We start from the raw sequence: 18,916 nt of genomic DNA on the forward strand, positions 1-18,916 counted from the left end.
ACAGCGCGTGCGGGTGCGCACAGCGACGGCCGCCATTTTGACTCGGCCTTCGAGGCTGACGCGGACCAGGCGAGGGCCCAGCAGCAGCGCAGGAGGGCCCAGGTGCTGGAAGCTTTTGCGGCGGCACGATCCTGGGAGGCCACCGGCTCATCGGGAGAGGAGGAGGAGTCCATGGCCCAAGCGGCAGAGGGTGAGCTGGAGCGGCAGTCCCCAGGCGGCACGGGGTTAATAGAGGGTCACCCCCAACCCCCTCCTTTAGCATCGGTACAGGCTTTGCCGGGGGATAGCCCCCCCTCGAACCTGTTGGGTAGGCTTATGAGTGTGAGACACAGTTACAAGTATAAGACGCACCTGAATTTTGGCGGATATTTTTTGAGGGGAAAAGTGCGTCTTATAGTCCGTAAAATATGGTAACATTGATTTTAAAAGAATTGCACTGACTGCCAATATGTTTCCAAGCGAAATACAAAGTGCTGGTTATTACCTATAAAGCTCTCATTGGCTTGGGTCCAGGGTATGTAAGAGACCACGTTCTTTGTCATGAACTCTGCCACCTATTAAGATCATTTGGGGAGGTCCAGTTACGGTTGCCTCCGGCTCATTTGTTGGCAACACAGGACTGGGCCTTCTCTGTGGATGCCCCAGGGCTTTGGAATATGCTCCCTATCAAAATAAGAGCATCTCCACTATCTCTGATTGCTTTTAGAAAGACCCTCAAGACACACCTGTTTTCTCATGCTTTTAATTGCAATTAATTTTAAACTGTCTAATTGTTTTTATCCTATGAAATTGTTTTTTAATTCCATGAAATTGTTTTAATTGCTTTTTTTCTGTTTTATATTAGTTCTAAATTGTGTACACTGCCTAGATATATACATATCATAAATGCATAATATAAATTATATATTTGATTTATAAAAATAAATCCAATATATAAATATTTGTATTTATATACAAATAAACATATCAATAAAATAAAATATAAATATAAATAAATAAATAGGAGAGGGAGGAAGCCACATTCCTGCATGGTAGCACAGAGCCAGTCACAGACTCCGAAAAGGATTGAAGTTACATTCAGCAAGCTTTGAAAGAAGGGAGGTGACCAAGGACATAGTTGCTCATTGGGGACAACACTTATCTCACTTATATATGTTAGGAAAAACTCCATTGTTGGTTGGGGGCTCTGACTAGAGGGGCCCATAATACAATATGTAGAATTTTAGAGCATGGGATTGGGCCTCATCTAGAGAGAAAGGGCTGGTTCACATGATTAGAGCAATGCATGGTAAATGTTAAGTACTAGATTCGCATGGTGTGCATGGTTTTATTTTCCGGTTGTATGAACCTGGAAATTTTTGGTGATTTTGAGTTGGCAGTGCACTAATCTGAAATTTACCTATCGATAGCTTGAATTCAAGTTCTTAGATGATCAGTGTTAGGTAAATGTTGGGTTGGTGTGCTACCAACCCAACATTTCTGAAAATAAGTGGGTTTACACAACTGGAAATCGGGAGCATGTGTGCTGCAGAAATCTAGACTTTAACGTTTATCTCACATTGTTCTAATCATGTGATTTGAACCCTAACCAGCCCAAAGAATCAGGAAGGAAAGGTGAAGGGAAATAACTCTACACATAAACCTCCATTCACCAAACTGAGCAGTTTTCCTCTCTTCAGAAATTATGTACCTGGGTATAACTAGCTGGCATGTTCACATCCATCCTATGTACCCAGGTAAAGGATGAATGTGAGCATGCCAATTAACTCTCCCCACCCCCACATGTCAGGGCACTCCATATCAATGCCTTACATCTCCCCATGTACAACATTTGTCTGTAGCAGCAGACACTGTACCCAAGGAGAGTTTTGTTCCCTTTCATGGGGAGAAACTGTCGAGATACAGCATTTGCTGCTGTGGACAACTGCTGCATTCTGAGAGGGCAGGGTGTGTGGATACAGAACGTGCCAGCATGGGAGAGTAGGGTTAACTGGTGCACTCCTAGTTGCCTTATACGTACCCAGGTACATAACTTATCAACAAAGCTGTAGGCTATAAGCAAGCAGAAGCAGAAATAGCAATATGAAATAAAAAACAGGAAATGGGAGGCATTCTAGCTGTCAAAACTAGCAGAAGAGCCATTGGAGCAATTAAGGTTTATAGAGCAAAAATAGAATTTATGTCATTATAATGAGCCAATTTATGGGGATTTGGGTACTCAATAGGGATACTTTGCTATTTGCTCCAAGGAACATCTGTTGTTTTGTTAAAGTTGCTCTTTTTGCAAAATTCAACCCCACTGGCCATGATGCTTGCTGAGTCGCTTTTAAGAAATGTTGCCTCTCAAGCACAACTGAGAAGTATTAACTAGGGTTTAAAAAATAAAATTTATTTACCAAATGGTCAAAGATGTGAGCTGCTGCTTCTGCTGCTGATAATAATTTTAAAAGTTCAAAATGTTGAGTGGCAAAATTAATGAAATTACCACGGTATAGAAATGGCCTTAATGAGATAGTGAGAGTGAGTCAATTGTCACAGTGACAAAATGCTGTTAGAAACCACCAGAAGTGTATTGATATCAACATCCAGATTGTATCAGTTGTACATCTGTCATGCACTGTCCTATTTTATAACTATTTAAAGGAATCTTTTATTATGCAATGGTGCTGAACTGCTTTGAATTTTGAGTTAGAGAGCAATTACTTATTTGCATTTCAGTCAGATATAAACTATTGTCATTTTTATTAAATAGAAGAAGATAGTATGAAATATGTGAATGGAATGAAATAGAAGAACTAACATATGTGGAAATGCCCTTTATATAAAGGCATTAAAAGAGGTGGGACTCACTCCATTAGTCAAGCAATTTGCTGGTTATAACCTATAAAGCCCTAAACAGTTTAGGCCCTGGGTGTTTCAGAGAACGTCTTCTTCGCCATGAGCCCCATTGCCCGTTGAGATCATCCGGAGAGGTTTGTCTGCCGTTGCCAACCTCTCATCTGGTGGCCACACAGGGATGGGCCTTGCTCCTTGCTGAAATAAGAGCCTCCTCATCTCTAACAACTTCAAAAAAGTACCTAAAGATGTATCTCTTCACCCAAACCTTTTAATTTGACTGTGGTTTTAAGTTGTTTCAGGGTTTTCATTTCCTGTTCTCTTTTTTTATGTTGTTGTAAACCACTCAGAGACAAAAATTTGGAGTGGTATACAAATTTGATAGAGAGATACATTTGGTAGAACAAGAATATTTCATTTAGATTCCATTGGTATGTTCAAGATTTTAAAAAAGAGAGTTACACAGATTCATATGCCTTTGTTTTTGACCAATTATAATCTACTAGTATTTTTAAGCCCGTTTAAATAACGGGCTCTAGTGGGGGGGGGGTTGCTAGTTTTCTCCTCCTCCCTTCTCACATGCTGGGCGGGGCTGGCAAGGAAGCAGATTCCTCCCTAAGCCTTCCCTTCCTTCCTCCCATCCAGTACAGCCAGAGCATAGAGGGAGTGGCTCCGAACCCAGCACCATGGCCAGCCTCATGGTGTACAGCACCTCCATGACCGGCTCTAGGGAGGTGAGCGGCGCAGGAGAGCCGATGTGCGGTCCTGGGCGGGAGGCACTCCGCCAATCCCCCCCCCACTCTTTTTCTCCAGGCTCCGAGGAGGAGGCGCAGCGCATGCTTCGCTTCCCTGCCTTGCCTCTCTGCTTCTTCCCGCCTCCCCCGTTCACTCATTTTTTGTTCCTGCTGCCTTCTTTTCCTGGTTCCAGCTGCACTTCAGTGTCCCCACCTCTCTGCCACCCGGATTCTTCCTCTGCTTCCTTTTTCGGTGGGCCAGACCCGCCGCCGCCTCTCCTCTCCCCGCGGCTGGGGTGCTGCCTACAGACCCGCCAGACCCGCAGCCGCCGCCTCTGTCCTTTTCGGCGGGCGGGCCAGACCTGCCGCTGTTTCTCCCTTTGCCTCCCCGTGGCCGTTTCTCGCCTGAAACCGGACCCCCGCTGCCCCCTCTGCTCTCCCGGTCCCCTTGTAGCCGCCTCTGCTCTCCCGGTCCCCCGCTGCCGCCTCTGTCCTCCCCGTAGCCCGTTCCTCGACTGCTGCTCTCCAACATGGCCGCTGTGTCTCTGTGGCCGTATCTTTCTTGGACGTTCTGGGCATGCGCGGAGCGCATGCCCAGAACGGCTGAGAAAGACATGGGCACAGGGACACAGGATTATACCTAAGCATTTTATTATAGAGGATGTAAGCGATTCATATGCTTTTATTCCTGTCTAAGCAGTGCTTTTATTTTTGTACTTTTTTGGTTTTGGTGAAAGTTATAAATAATGAATTCAAAGTAAATTTGCTTCACTCCCCAAATAAAATGATATGGTTTGTTCAGTATTCAATATTCTGGGATTGTTGTTGAAGGGACTGCTGGTATTATTTTTGCGGCCTCCCTCATAGAATATTTGAACTCATGGTCCTTAATTCTAACATTAAGGTGTATAAGTCAATGACTACATTAGCTGCCAAAAAATATAATTTCCTGGGAACTTCTTTGATGTTCATCTTGGTCACCCTTTTCCCCTTTTGCAGGGATTCTCCATGCAAGGACAGTACGGTGGTATGTCTCAAGCAGAGGTGAGTCCAGCTTTTCAGCCTGAATTAATGCTTACATTTTGAATTCACACTTGCAAGTAGTTCCATATTTAATCAGATCTAGACTCTCCAAGCCTCCATCTGCCATCATTTCTCATGCCCCATTATCCTGACTACTTGTTCTGAGTTTGCCACCCTGCCTCTCCATTCTCTCCCTCCTGTTATCAAGATCCGTTTGGCAGAGTCTGCAGGCAACACCACCAGAAACGTTCCATTATTCTATTTTACATAAGTAAGTTTCACCTGCTTAGTGAAACTCACAGGGATGGCCAACTTCTGTATTTTCAGGATCCATTTTATTCTCCAGATACTGGTCTGTGCCCCCCTGAGGGACGAGAGAGAGGTGCTTTCAGGGCCAGGCTTGGGTCCGTGCCATTTGGGGATCTCTGATGTTTGTTCTTGAGTTGCAGCTGTACACTCTGGTGCCAGCTACACATGAAGTTGCTTTATCCCCCCCCCCCCATGCACTGCACTGCTTTGTGTGTGGAATTTGGTGTCTTAGGAGTGGCTGGGTCTGGAGGATCTTGCCTAAATTCCCAGATGTTACCTCAGATAGTCTTTTGCTCCTACCCAGTCTAGGTAACAACAAATATTTATAGACCACTTTTCAACAAATTTTTCCAAGCACTTTACATAGAAGAATAACAAACAAACAAAGATTATCTTTCCCTAAAAAGAAACATAAGGGAGACACCAGCAACAACCATTGAAAGGATGCTGTACTAGGGCTGGATAGAGCCAATTTGCTCTCCCCCTGCTAAGCATAAGAGAATCAACACTTGAAAAGGTGCCTCTTTGCTCAGTTAGCAGACATTGCAAAAATTGTCTGTTGCTGTTGCTCACTTGCCAGTTAGGGTTTGATATGTGAGTGAGTCATCTTCTCCCTGCCTCTGGGCTCCTTGGAGGAAGAACAGGATAGAAATGTAATAAATAAATAAATAAATAAATAATACTTGGGCAAAGAGAGATTAAAGTAACACTTGCTTTCACTCTGCTGTTGTCTCTTTTGCAGGTGACAAAGTTACAGCAGCTTTCTGGGCACCCTGTCTCATTTTCTTCCTTGGGACAAACTTCACCAGTAGTAGCAGGTGAGGCACACACTCAGAGTTCTGTATCAGGACCTATGAGAAGCACCCTCTGCTGCATACAATGGGTCTAGGGGGCTATGACGAGATCGGGGTTACTCTATGCTTTCCTGGGATCTACCCTCAGATGAGAGATTGCTCTGATCCTAATTTTAGGAGCATACCGCTCCTTCCAAGTAGGCTGCCCCCAGTTGAAAATGGATCTAAAGCCACTGACCAGGCTCAGGCATGGCTTCAGCAACCCAGAACTGTCTTGCTTGGGACTTGCAAGCACTGTACAGCTGGTCCACACAACCCAGCTCTAGACAAACAATATGTTAATCTTAAAACAATGCATCAGTAGTGAATTACTGTACCTAATGAGGCACATGAGGAACAGTTTTTCAAGTAACTCTCCAGAACCTTTTAAACCAGACTGAAGCCACGTCTAAGTACAGGTGGACTTACAGGGATCCACCATCTATGGTTTCGCGTATCTGTGGTCAGGTGATTGATATTTGACCGTGTTAAAAAAACGGTTCACAGGGGGTTAATTCCACATATCAGAGGAAGCTGAAAAATACTGCAGAGGTCATTTCCGGCCACCATTTTGTGAAACAGCCATTTTGTGGCTCATTTACTTGGAAAGATCCCATGAAAAATTGTGGGGGAAATGCCAAAAAACCCGGTCTATTTCTGACTTCTGGGGAGCATTGTTGGATCGCTGGAGGCCCGCAGAACACAGTAGGGCACTTTATTTTGCCCTTTTAACCCCCCCCCATTTTTTCAGCAATTTATAGGCCTCTGAGAACTAACCCCCGCAATCCCATTGCCCCAATGATTCAGTATTTGCGGTTTCGGTATCTGCATTAATTACAGAAAATGGAACCCCCATGAATACTGAGGTTCTCCTGTATGTGAGATTTATTAAGAAATAAGGGTTGCACACAGAATAAGGAACTGGGGTAAACAGGGGAAATAGTAAAGAAAGACACACAGGATGTCAAAAGAAAATACACAAACATTCATGGTGGACACATTCATTAAATGTCGACACAATGAGCCGGGTCTCATGATCGGTGAGACCCGGTTTGTTCAAGTGAGCGGGGAGAGTGGGCTCATGATCGGGGAGAGAGCCCTGGTAGGCCAGATCGGCCGCCCACACAATTGCTGGCTCTGTGACGGAGCTGGAGGGGGCTGGGGGGAGCGGGGGCCAATCGGCCCCCGCAAGCTCCAGCATGCCCTGCACGAGTACGCAGGGCATGCTGGCGAGACCCCTGGAGCCAGGAGACGGCTTTTTGCCTCCCCTCCGGGGGTCTCCTCATGAGTAGCTGCAGCGCGGAGCCGCACCACAGCTACTCACAATCAAATAGCCCGGGTTTGCAGAGTGCTCGCTCCGCAAACCCGGGCTAAGGGGGAGGGGTACTTGAGCAGGTTAACCGCTCAAGAACCACCAGGCTCGCAGCCGAGCTGGGTGGTTCTTACAATTGGCAAAAATTGGGCTAGGCTCTCCTAGCCTGATTTTTGCCGATCGTCAGAATAGCCCCAATGTGTAGCAGCTGTGAAAAAGAACAATTTGATGCTTGGAATCATTAGGAAGGGGAGTGACAATAAAACTGCTAGTATCATAATGCCCTATACATACTTATGGTACAGCCACATTTGGAGTACTGGTGACCAGTTCTGGTCACCATAACTCAAAAAGGACATTATAGAACTGGAGAAGGTGTAGAAGAAGTAAACCAAGATGACCAGGGTCCCAGAGTACCTTCCTTATGAGGCAAGGCTACAACACCTGGGGATTTTTAGTTAAGGGAAAAGACGATTGAGAGGAGACATGGCAGAGGTCTATACAATAATGGAATGGATTGTGGAAAGAGATATTTCTCTCTCTCACACACATAATACTAGAACAAGGGGTCATCCCATGAAACTGATTGTCAAAAAATTTAGGACTGTTAAAAGGAAGTACTGTTCCACATAACCATAATTAACCTATGAAATTCTCTGCTGGTGACAGCCACCAACCTGGTTGGCTTTAAGAAGGGCTTAGATAAATTCATGGAGGACAAGTCCATCAATGGCTACTAGTCTGAGGGCTATAGGCCACCTCCAGCCTAAGAGGCAATATGCCTCATACCAGTTGCAGGGGAGCAACAGCAGGAGAGAGGGCATGCCCTCAGCTCTTGCCTGTGGGCTTCCCAGCCGCATCTGGTGGGCCATTGTGTGAAACAGGATGCTGGACTAGATAGGCCTTGGGCCTGATCCAGCAGGGCTGTTCTTATTTTCTTATGTCCTAACTAACTAGCACTGAGTTTTGCCTTAGTCTAGCAGTAGGCAGCAGGTCCTTGGCTTGAGAGAGCATTAATCTGAACAATTTCTCCCTTTCTGGACACTAGTAGCCCCTGATGACATGGCGCCTGGTTACTGGCAAGTCATGACTGTACTGGTGACAAATGGTGGTGTTCCTGGCTCATTTTATAGTGATTGAAGGTTAGGAAGGCTTTCCCACTCTTCCAGGGATAGACACCTCTGGAATCTAATCTAATGAAAAGAGTCAGAGCTTTTCTGATGTAATGCTGGTCTTACCCCAATCCAGGGTTGAGGTTTTCCCTCCAAACTGGAGGTTCCTCCTCCTTAATGGATCTGAATGTACATGCCTAAAGGTAGGTCTGATTTGAGTTGGTTGCGGATTGTGAAAAAGGGTCAGGCCTGTAGCTTGATGGCTCTGTCCCTTCAATGACAAAAAACAAGGATTGTCTTCATTCAGAAACAAAAGGGTTGAATGTCTCACAGAGCACTCAAGGGTGAAGTGGAAGTATCAGGCATTCTTGAGCTAAGATGAAGATTTGTGTTTCATTACATTTCTCGGACCTTGATAAACAGTGAATATGTGCTTCAGCTGCCTTTATGCAATAGCCTTACATAATATTCCTTTTGGAATAAGGCCATAACTCAGTGATAGAGCATATACTTTACATGTAGAAGGTCCCAGCTTTATTCTCTGGCATCTCCAGGTTTTTTCCTAAAAGGGAGAGAGAGATTGAGAGATCAGGTAAGAAGTGAGGGAGAAAACCCTTCCTGAGACCTTGAAGAGCTGCTGCCAGTCAGAGTAGATAATACTGGGTTACACTGATTAATGGTCAGACAGCTTCATGTGTTCAAATAGTTTCTCACTTCTCCATTCACAGACAATAGCACAGGATGTCCACATGTCAGATATGCAGGGGAAGGAGGGAAGAGGGTATCAAGTTGCTGTAGTGTTGAAACAGACATATTGCTTTGGGCACATTGCCCTAATAAATAAATAAATCAAAATAGATGGGCACTCCTGTGTTGGGAAGGGGGAATACAGAAGCTTAGAAGAACTAAATAATAGCAAATTGTTCATGAAGTGATGAGCTTTTGTTGGGGGTTGCTTTGCAGATGCAAAAAAGGCTAGATCAGTACCTCTATGCTATAATGATACTACAAGGGGAATCATATATTCTCTAAAAATATTTTTAATATATACTTAAAAAACACACAGCCCTCCCAATACTGGAGAAATATCACAAAATCAGGAGTGGTTTATTTGGTGTGTGAGTTCAGAAAGACAAAAAAGGGGGCAGGGGCTGTTATTATTTATGAGATCCTTGGATTCACAGTTGCACAAATAACAAAAGATTCTGAAGGCAGATATCTTTATTGTGAATGGGAAAGTAAATTCATACATGTTTATTGCTGGGAAAAATATATACAACCAATATTTCATAACAGCATTTTTAAAACAAAGGAATTTTAGCAATTCTCGGGAATAGTAGCTCTGCTTACATAGGCTATTAGTGAAACACACACAAATATTATTTAGCAAGAATTAACTTCTTTATAGCAAATTTCACAGAGAATGATCAATTAGACTTTGCTGTAGGGAGATAGTTAATGAATAATATAACAAGTTTTTCTAGTAAGAACTAATCTGCCCACTTTCCTTTCACTATCCCTACAACTGGACTAAATTTGGTTCAAATTAGTTAGGTGGTTCACAAATTGTGCCTCAAATGTTGACACGTCCACCATCTTGGATGGATGACATCATTACAAACTACACCATTGAGGTGTCTCTATTGGTCATTCACTACAACTGTACCTAATTTGGTTCAAATCAATTAGTCAGTCCACAAGTTAGCCCACTTGTGCCTCAAACGTTCAAACATCTGCCTTCTTCGATTGGGGTAGATGACATCATCAGAAACTACGCCATTGGGGCATCCCTATGTGTCCATACAGCTGTAGCAAATTTGGTTCAGATTAGTTAGGCAGTGCACAAGTTAGCACACTTGCTCCTCAAATGTTTGCCATCTTGAAGTGGGGTGGATGACATCATCACAAACTACACCATTGAGGTGCCCCTGAGTGTCACTCACTGCAACTGTACCTAATTTGATTCAAATTAGTTAGACAGTCCACAAGTTAGCCCACTTGAGCCTCAAACGTTCATGCATCTGCCATCTTCAATTGGGGTAGATGACATCATCACAAACTACACCATTGAGGTGTCCCTTTGTGTCCTTGCAGCTGTAGCAAATTTGGTTAAAATTGGTTAGACTGTCTACTCGCCCCTGGTGGCGCAGTGGTAAAACTGCCGCCCTGTAACCAGAAGGTTACAAGTTCGATCCTGACCAGGGGCTCAAGGTTGACTCAGCCTTCCATCCTTCCGAGGTCGGTAAAATGAGTACCCAGAATGTTGGGGGCAATATGCTAAATCATTGTAAACCGCTTAGAGAGCTCCGGCTATAGAGCGGTATATAAATGTAAGTGCTATTGCTATTGCTATTGCTACAAGTTAGCCCACTTGCTAACTTGAATTTGGGTGGATGACATCATCACAAACTATGCAGTTGAGGGTCACGTGTCCACCATCTTGAATTTGGGTGGATGAAATCATCACAAACTATGCCATTGTGGTGTCCCTATGTGTCCCTACAACTGTACCCAATTTGGTTCATATTGGTCGAGGCACTGTGTGAAGTTGATGGGGAATGGGAGAGACACACACACACAGACACATGGACACACGGAATGCCGGGTGATCTTATAAACCTACTGGAAAGTAGGCTAAAAATTGCTGAGAATATCAGCTGTTTAAGAAAAGGATAAATATCCATATATCTTTGGCTATTTTTCATGTGGAGAAAGTGTTGGTCTTGTTGGGTATTCTTTTATGTTGCAAGTGCTTCAAAGATTTGGAATGTGAGAGGGGGGAATTTTAATTGGTCTTTCTTTTCTAGGAAAAACCAGTCACTGGTTTTATTCTAGATGGTGATCTACTTGAAATAATCCAGCTGGGCTATGCAACTGGGCAAGGCTAACCCATTTCCCCTGTGTTCCCTGCATTCTGCTCTGAAATGCCTGCAGTAGTCAATTGGACTGATTATTTCAAACTTTCCCAGTTTATTGGTTTATTTGGGCATTAAAAATGGAATGGATCTTTATCAATCTTAATATGTTACAAAAGGCTAAACTGAATAGTTGAATATATACATGTCATATTGAGCAGCAATTCTTTTAGTAATGATTACTTGGATAAGCAAAGAATATTAGCACAGATGGTATTAGATGGAACCAATAAGTTCTTCCCCTGAGTTGAAATACTTACCAGAAGTGGAAGGAAAAGATAAAAAGTATCTTCATGTTTTCTTTATAGCTATATTGAAAATCTGGAATAAAATTAAGAAAACCTCTCCAGAGATATCGCCTTTGGAATTTCCCTTCTCATAAAAGGAACTTAACAAATACTGGCTAAAGATGGGGAAAACATGCTATTTCATGATTCAAAAGTGCTTTTTTTAAAAAATAATGGCTCTTTCTGGTTACCAAAAATGGATTGCAAATGCACATTTATTGAGCTAAATCTGGATCATCTGGAAAGGCCTTGCCCTAAGATTATTCCCCATTGTGTTAAAAGAGCAGCACAAGCCAATGGAAGTCTCCATCAAGCAGTAGGAGGGGATGGGCTCTCTGTCTGGAATGCCACTGGGGCTGTCTAAAATTAGTCCAGTGTAATGTGAGCTAAGCTAAATGGCATAAAACAAAAGCCACCTCTTGGAGCTGCTGTAGCTGGGGAACCATCGAATCTTTTCCTCCTGCTCTTGCCACATTTGTGTGTCAGGAAAGGCTGGCGATCTTATTTCTTCTGCACCCTGTGGACTAAGGCAGGGTTATAAAGTCAGGGAGCAACCAGGAGACAACAGAAGGGCCTCAGTAATGCTGTGTTTTACTCTTCCTTTTCAGGCTTGGATGCAAATGCTCAGAATAGCTCTCAAGAGTTCCTGGTTCCCAATGATGTAAGTCAGCTTTTTGTTCAAGTTACCTCTCTTGCTTGCTTGTGGTTTGTTGGGCCTCTTTTCCACCATCTTAATGGCATAATTTCAGTGCAATCCCTCCTGATTAACATGATCATGAAGGTTTATGACTTTTGAAGCCAGATCCTTGCCTATCTTGTTCCACTACCCATCCACTAAATCAGTAAAAACTGGCTGCATTAAACAAGTGGAAGACATCACTAAACGTACTGATGCAGACATCTACTTTACAACCATGGAAGGGGTCAACCCTGCTAAGTCCTGGCAGCTAGCCATGTCAGGATCAGAAATCAAGGTACTGTTCCTCTCACCAAGGCTGGTGGAAACTGCCTCCCCCAGCACCTGAGGCTGTGTGGCAAGCAGCTGTCCTCCCTGCATTCCACGCCCCCATCCATCTCTCTAGTAGTGTTCAAAGCATGTCACTCTTTTCGCCACCCCATCTTGACAAGTCTGCTGTTTCTACCCACCTATCCCAGTGGGTCTGTACTTTCCACATCCACCTCAGCAGCTTTTCTTTCACACTCACACACACACACACACACCCATCCTGGTGGGTCCTCCCTTCCCATCCCCCATCCCAATCAGGCTTTTCCTTCTGGTTCCCCATTCTGGCAGAGCTTCCTTTCCCACCTCCCCATACCATCAGTGCTATGAGCCACTGCCACTGCCCTCCTCCTTGCTCTTCTTCATGCCCGCTCTGGTGTTTCAAAAGTCAGAGGCCAGAGAAAGCAGCAGCGGGAGAAGTGGACTGTGTGGAGCTTAAAGTGTTGGGCTAGAGCCTCCCCACTCTAGCCCACCACTCCGCTCTCCTCCTGGTCACACTTCCTTCTGTTCCCTTCCTTGGCCTCTGGCTTAGAGCACGAGCAGAGAAGGAGAGTGAGGGGAGTGGCAAGCACACCACCGCCAGATACAGTCTGGGGGCAGCAGATCAGCTGGGGCATCCAGGGGCAGTAGAGCAGTGGATGTGGCCAACGGGCAATCCGCCATCTCTGCCAGTCCACCACCCGAGGCAGCTGCTTCACCCAGCCCCATGTCTTCTGTGCTGCAAAGCCTAGGGATGGAGGAAGGTAGCTTTTTGCTAAAAGAAGGAGATGGGACTGAGAGGAGACAGACAAAACTTGGACTTGACCCCCATGGCATAAGGACCACTGAATCAATTGCTTCTTGACTAAAGCAATACTGAGATGGCTGGGGAGAGATGCACTGTATGTAAACAAAATAAAATCTTTTAAAAGGTTTAGAGAAAAGTAGTTTGCAAAGCCCCCCATTATCCACTTTCCTACTCAGAGAGCTCCAGATTCAAGAGCCATGGCCTCCAATTGAGATATGACAATTTTCTCTCCTTCAAACAGCACAGGCAGTAAGGTTGCCAGCTTTGCTATTGACTCTGTTCCTCCAGCTGTGACTAGCTGCAGTCTGTCATGGAGACATTAAGCGGTTGTTACTTTTTGTGGCATGGAGATAAATGTTGGGAAAAGGAAGGCCAATTTAAAAAAAAGAAAAGGTTTGGTAGCCACAGCAGACTCACCAACATTAACTTCTTCCGACACATTCCCTCTGCGCGCGCACACACACACACACACACACACACACACTCGCAGAGCCATGCGAGCTGTCCTTTGATCTTTCTACATCTCTTGGAAGCTAAGTCCCAGAAAGGGTGAATATCTCCATTGAGAGAGGAATGCACCAGAGTTCCTTGTGCCCCCCCCCACGCAGCCAGCCCAGCTGCCAACGCACCAGGCCTGCTCTGCAGATGTCAGCACAGGCAGCCGAGCACACAGCAGACTCTGTTTTTCAGTCTCAGAAGGCAGGAAGCGAGTGGGCAGAAGGCAGCACTGACCTTTCCTTCTGCACCCCAACCCCACACGAAAACCATACTCATTTTTGAGAATTTTGTTTAAAGGAGAAGCTTCTCAAAACAAGAGCTACTGTTTTATTATTAAAGGCTAATTCCTGCCACAGTGTGGTAGAAGCCTTGAACCTACATGGCATCACTGTTATTATTTTAACCCATCTAGTCTCAGGGTCAAATTAGGTATTGTGCAGAGAGATCTGTGATTGGAAGTCCCAATATCTTTTTGCAGCCATGCAGTGGGAGGAGTTGAGTGGTGCTGGGGCAGGGGAGGGGAGGGGGGGTTAACCCTTCAATGCCATTAAAGTGTCACCCACACTGCTGCTGCTGCTGCTGCTGTTGTTATAAATATTTATACCCCAGCTCTTCAGTGCACTACTGCTCAGGGTAGTTTACAACAGTAATAAAATAGATACAATATAGAATTAAAAAATAACTAGCTGAGCCCGCACAGAGCATCTGCGCCTCTAGATTGCCCCTCGTTCTTGGCCCTCTCCCCCTCGGGCCTTCCCCCCATTCTCAGCCCATTTTGGGCCACCTGCCTGCCTGCTGCTTTCTCTCCCTCCGTCACCACTTTCTCTCCCCGCCACTTCCCCACCGCCCACTGTTTTCGCCACAACCTCTTTGTCTTGCCTGTCCGTCCTCGCTGCTTTCCCCGCCGCCGCCTCTTCTCACCTGCCTGTCCTCGGTGCTTTCCCCGGCGCCTCTTTCTCTTGCCCATTAGCTTTTCCCCTGCCTCCGGCCGGTCTGCCAGCACCTCCCCCCTCCCAGTGCAGCTCTATTGGCCGCCATGGCTCTTTTCTTCCCCTGTCCTGTTGCTTATCCCCCCCAGCCCACCAGCGTCCTCTTTGCCTTGCCCTGCCAGCCGGCCCGGCAGCAGCTACTTCTCCTCAGCCCACCAGCCAGCTGGCCAACCGCCTCCTGCTGCGCACGCAGCTCCACCAGCCACCCAAACTGCTTGCTGCCCGCATGTCCGGAACTCTCACGAGAGTTCTGCCACGCATGTGATCTTAGAATGGCATATCTAAGAGAATTAAGTATATAGATAAGGTTAAAAAGTTAAAAGATTAGGCTAAGACCATAATTAAAATAACAAGCTTTAAAACTGAAATTAAAAATTATCAGTAAAAGGCTAAAAAGCTAAATACTAAGAAACCTACCAGACAAAAGCAGAGTATAAGATATTTAAAAACTTCTCTACAAAGACATGCCTTCATTTGTTGCTTAAAAACACTGAGGGAGGGAGCATGGCGAAGCTCTTCTGGAAGGGCGTTCCAAAGCCGAGGGGCCACAACTGAAAAAGCCATGTCTCTAGTCCCCGCCAACCAGATTTTCATTAGTGGTGGGGCCATGAGAAGGGTCTGAGATGCCGGGCGGAGAGCCCTGGCAGGTTCATATGGGCTAATGTACGTATAACCATTTCTCTGTCTTTCTCCCCTCTCAATGGCTAATAGAAGCTTCAGAGGGCTATTTAAATTGAGCACTTGGCACAAGGGGGAAGAGTTAACCCCCCTCATCTAGCATAGGAACATAGGAAGCTGCCATATACTGAGTCAGACCATTGGTCTATCTAGCTCAGTATTGTCTTCACAGACTGGCAGTGACTTCTCCAAGGTTGCAGGCAGGAATCTCTCTCAGCCCTGTCTTGGAGAAACCAGGGAGGGAACTTGAAACCTTCTGCTCTTCCCAGAGCGGCTTCATCCCCTGAGGGGAATATCTTGCAGTGCTCACACATCAAGTCTCCTATTCAGATGCAACCAGGGCAGACCCTTCTTAGCTATGGGGACAAGTCATGCTTGCTACCACAAGACCAGCTCTCCTCTATCACTGATCCAGTCCAATTTGGGGCTCCCACAGCCACTGTTAGGTCTTTAAAAAGCTCCAGGAAATCCAGTTCCAGATTTCCTCATCAATCTGGATTGGCCCTTAGGCTTCCCTCAATATAGCAAAGTTCTAGAGAGAAGAACGAAAAATATCCCTATGGCTAAGTCTAGGGCTTACCCTGTAGTCCAAGTTACCATCCCTAGACACTCTCATAAGATTGATCCCATATTACTTTTCTGTGTTGTGGGTTGTGTTGTGTGGAGCATTCTTTCTGGTGCACTGAAATAATCTTTGCCTGAGCCTTGGCGAGTTCTGGCTCTGAGTTGAATGTTGAATGTTTTGGCTCTGAACTGAATGTTTCACAATTGTGAATTTAATAGACAATGGTGTATTGCAGCTCAGTCAGTGTGACCTGGGAATTTGTTCCATGATGAATATCTGCTCTTTCTAGACTCTTTGATACAATCCAGTTTGATTATTCTGAGGTGGTGAAGTTTCCAGGGCCATTCCCTTCCCAAGGCTAATCCCTCCTTTTCTCCTTCTTAGCTCATTGGCTGCATCATTGGCCGCCAAGGCAGCAAGATCAGTGAGATCCGGCAAATGTCCGGTGCACACATCAAGATTGGGAACCAGATGGAGGGTTCTGCTGAACGTCACGTGACCATCACAGGCACCCCAGTCAGCATCACTTTGGCTCAGTACCTCATCACAGCCTGGTAAGAGCCAGTATGACAGCTGAAGAGGCCAAGGCGGGTGGTGGAGGAGTCACTCCGCATTTATACACAGATGCAAGGAAGTATTGGTGTGGCTCCTTCCTGCGGTGCCCAAGCCCTGGGCCTCTTAGATGGACAGCCTTGTGGAAATCAGTCGGCGATCTTTTACAGGGGTAGGCAAATTGTTAGTGGGCAAACATTCTGCCATTTGCTTGATAACAGGAATGCAAAACATGTTGGGTTGCATTCCAATTGCTCTGTTATCAGCCTTTCACACAAATGTCTGCCTCTGACCTAGTTGAGACACTCGAAGTGGTTCTCAGGAGCCCACACTAGGCTAGTACTATTAGCTCTAGTAGGGCTGCACAACTTCGGCCCTCCAGCTGTTGTGGGATGACAACTCCCATCATCCCCAGCCACAGAGGCCATTCCAGTCAAATTGCCTTGGCAGCTGAAACATCTGTCCAGTGCAGGAATTCCTGTGTAGCATTAAACATACAGTGTGTGGAACTGTTCCATCTAACCCAAATAATTACCACACTTGGGTGAAGGATTTCTTGTTGCTTACTGTTAATGACCTGGCCCCTTATGCGATGCTTCAAGATTTGGACCAGGAAATGGTGGTCATCCTTATTTCATGGATTCATACCACTAGAGGGCAGAACCTTCACATACATTGTCTGTCGCTGGAGGAGGCACTTAAGACAGGAGATGACGGGTCTGTTTACATAATCAGTTTTCCTGTGGTAGTAACCCTAGAATCTCGGATGTGCTTATACATTCAAGGAGCTGAACTAAGCTGAAAGAAAATAAAAACCTTTTTTCTTTCCTCCTGGGCTAAAGTAAACCTCTTTCTTGAACGCTGAAGAGCCACTGGCATAGACGGTACTGAGCTACATGGATCAGTGACTCAGTAGAAGAAAGCTTCATATGTTAGGAACATAGGAAGTTGCCATATACTGAGTCAGACCACTGGTCTATCTAGCTCAGGATTGTCTTCACAGACTGGCAGCGGCTTCTCCAAGGTTGCAGGCAGGAATCTCTCTCAGCCCTATCTTGGAGAAGCCAGGGAGGGAACTTGGAACCTTCTGCTCTTCCCAGAGAAGCTCCATTCCCCTAAGGGGAATCTCTTACAGTGCTCACATAACAAGTCTCCCATTCATATGCAACCAGGGTGGACTCTGCTTAGCTAAGGGGACAAGTCATGCTTGCTACCACAAGACCAGCTCTCCTCTCCTTGAACAGAGTACTGTTTCTCTGTTCAAACATTATTATGGTCATTATCTCAAATGGGTGAAGTTCAAATTTCCAGAGAAAAAACGCAGTGTGCTATACATGACCCAAGAAAGTCAGGAAGAGTTACATAGGAAGCTGCCTTATACCAAGTCAGGCCATTGGTCCACCTTGCTTAGGAGTAGGCAACCTTAGCTCTCCAGCTAACTACAACTCCCATCAACCCCAGCCACAATAATGTTTGGCAGGGTGGGTGGGATGGGAGTTGCAGTGCAACAACAGCTGCAGCACCCAAGTCGCCTACCCCTGATCAAGCACTGTACTCTCCACACTGACTGGCAGTGGCTCCCGAAGGTTCCAGGTGGGTCTTCCCCAGCCCTACCTGAGATGCCAGGGATTGAACTTGGGACTTTCCGCATGCAAAGCAGAGCTACAGTCCTTCAAGGGTCTGTGGCTCAGGGCTCCCTGAGATGTGATGAGGGTAGCAGCCCACATGTCTGCCCTGTTCACTTATCAAATAGGGGGTGAGTGGGTTGATACTCTCTCTATGAAAAGGAGCTTGCAGCAAAGAGGAGCAGAACCTCACTGTGATCCCTCACAGCTTTTAAGCAGCTTCCTCCTCACCTGCCCTCAGTTCCAGAGCTGGGGTGGGAGAAAATGTCTTAAAACAATGGAGGAGCACAGTGAGGTAAGGCAGGGGAAGAGCAGCAGGTTTCATGTGAAAAGTGGAGCACCCAGTTCATTCTGTAGAAGGGACATATGCCTCAAACACATGACTGCTCCATCACATCCGCTGTGGCCATAAAGTGCCTTGGAATGCTGTTTGGGGGCAAAAGGGGACTTTCAAGATATCCTTGGATAACATCCCTAACAGAGCCACTTCCAAATATTGTTGGTGTAAACAAGCCCGGCATGGTATTGCTATCATAAAGGAGGCTCTCCTCAGAACTCTAGTTCATGGACATAGTTCCAGAGGGAGTGAGAGGATTCTGGGGGAGAACAACACCTGGATACCAAAATTGTTTAGACCAACTTGTTCACTAGTTCCAGTCCCTGTCCACATCTGAAGCCACTTGGTTCATGTAGCCAAGTATTGTCCACTTGAACTGGCAGATCTCAGGTAGAAGTCTTTCCCGGAGAGGAGGGCTGGTCTTGTGGTAGCAAGCATGACTTGTCCTCTTAGCTAAGCAGGGTCTACCCTGGTTGCATATGAAAGGGAGACTAGAAGTGTGAGCACTGAAAGATATTCCCC

General features: G+C 45.7%; 1 protein-coding gene across 3 annotated transcripts in view; it reads left to right on the forward strand.

The window, feature by feature from the left end:
- The window catches only part of PCBP4 (poly(rC) binding protein 4), a 72,907-nt gene that overhangs the window by 49,649 nt on the left and 4,342 nt on the right, over positions 1–18,916 (forward strand). For all 3 annotated transcript variants that reach the window (XM_053289687.1, XM_053289688.1, XM_053289689.1), the window contains exons 9-12: positions 4,569–4,613; positions 5,644–5,719; positions 11,969–12,021; positions 16,265–16,434. In XM_053289687.1, the coding sequence (XP_053145662.1) occupies positions 4,569–4,613; positions 5,644–5,719; positions 11,969–12,021; positions 16,265–16,434 (344 nt within the window). The remainder of the gene's footprint in view (positions 1–4,568; positions 4,614–5,643; positions 5,720–11,968; positions 12,022–16,264; positions 16,435–18,916) is intronic.

The sequence above is a fragment of the Hemicordylus capensis genome, chromosome 2 (genome assembly GCF_027244095.1).
Source record: "Hemicordylus capensis ecotype Gifberg chromosome 2, rHemCap1.1.pri, whole genome shotgun sequence".
NCBI lineage: Eukaryota > Metazoa > Chordata > Lepidosauria > Squamata > Cordylidae > Hemicordylus > Hemicordylus capensis.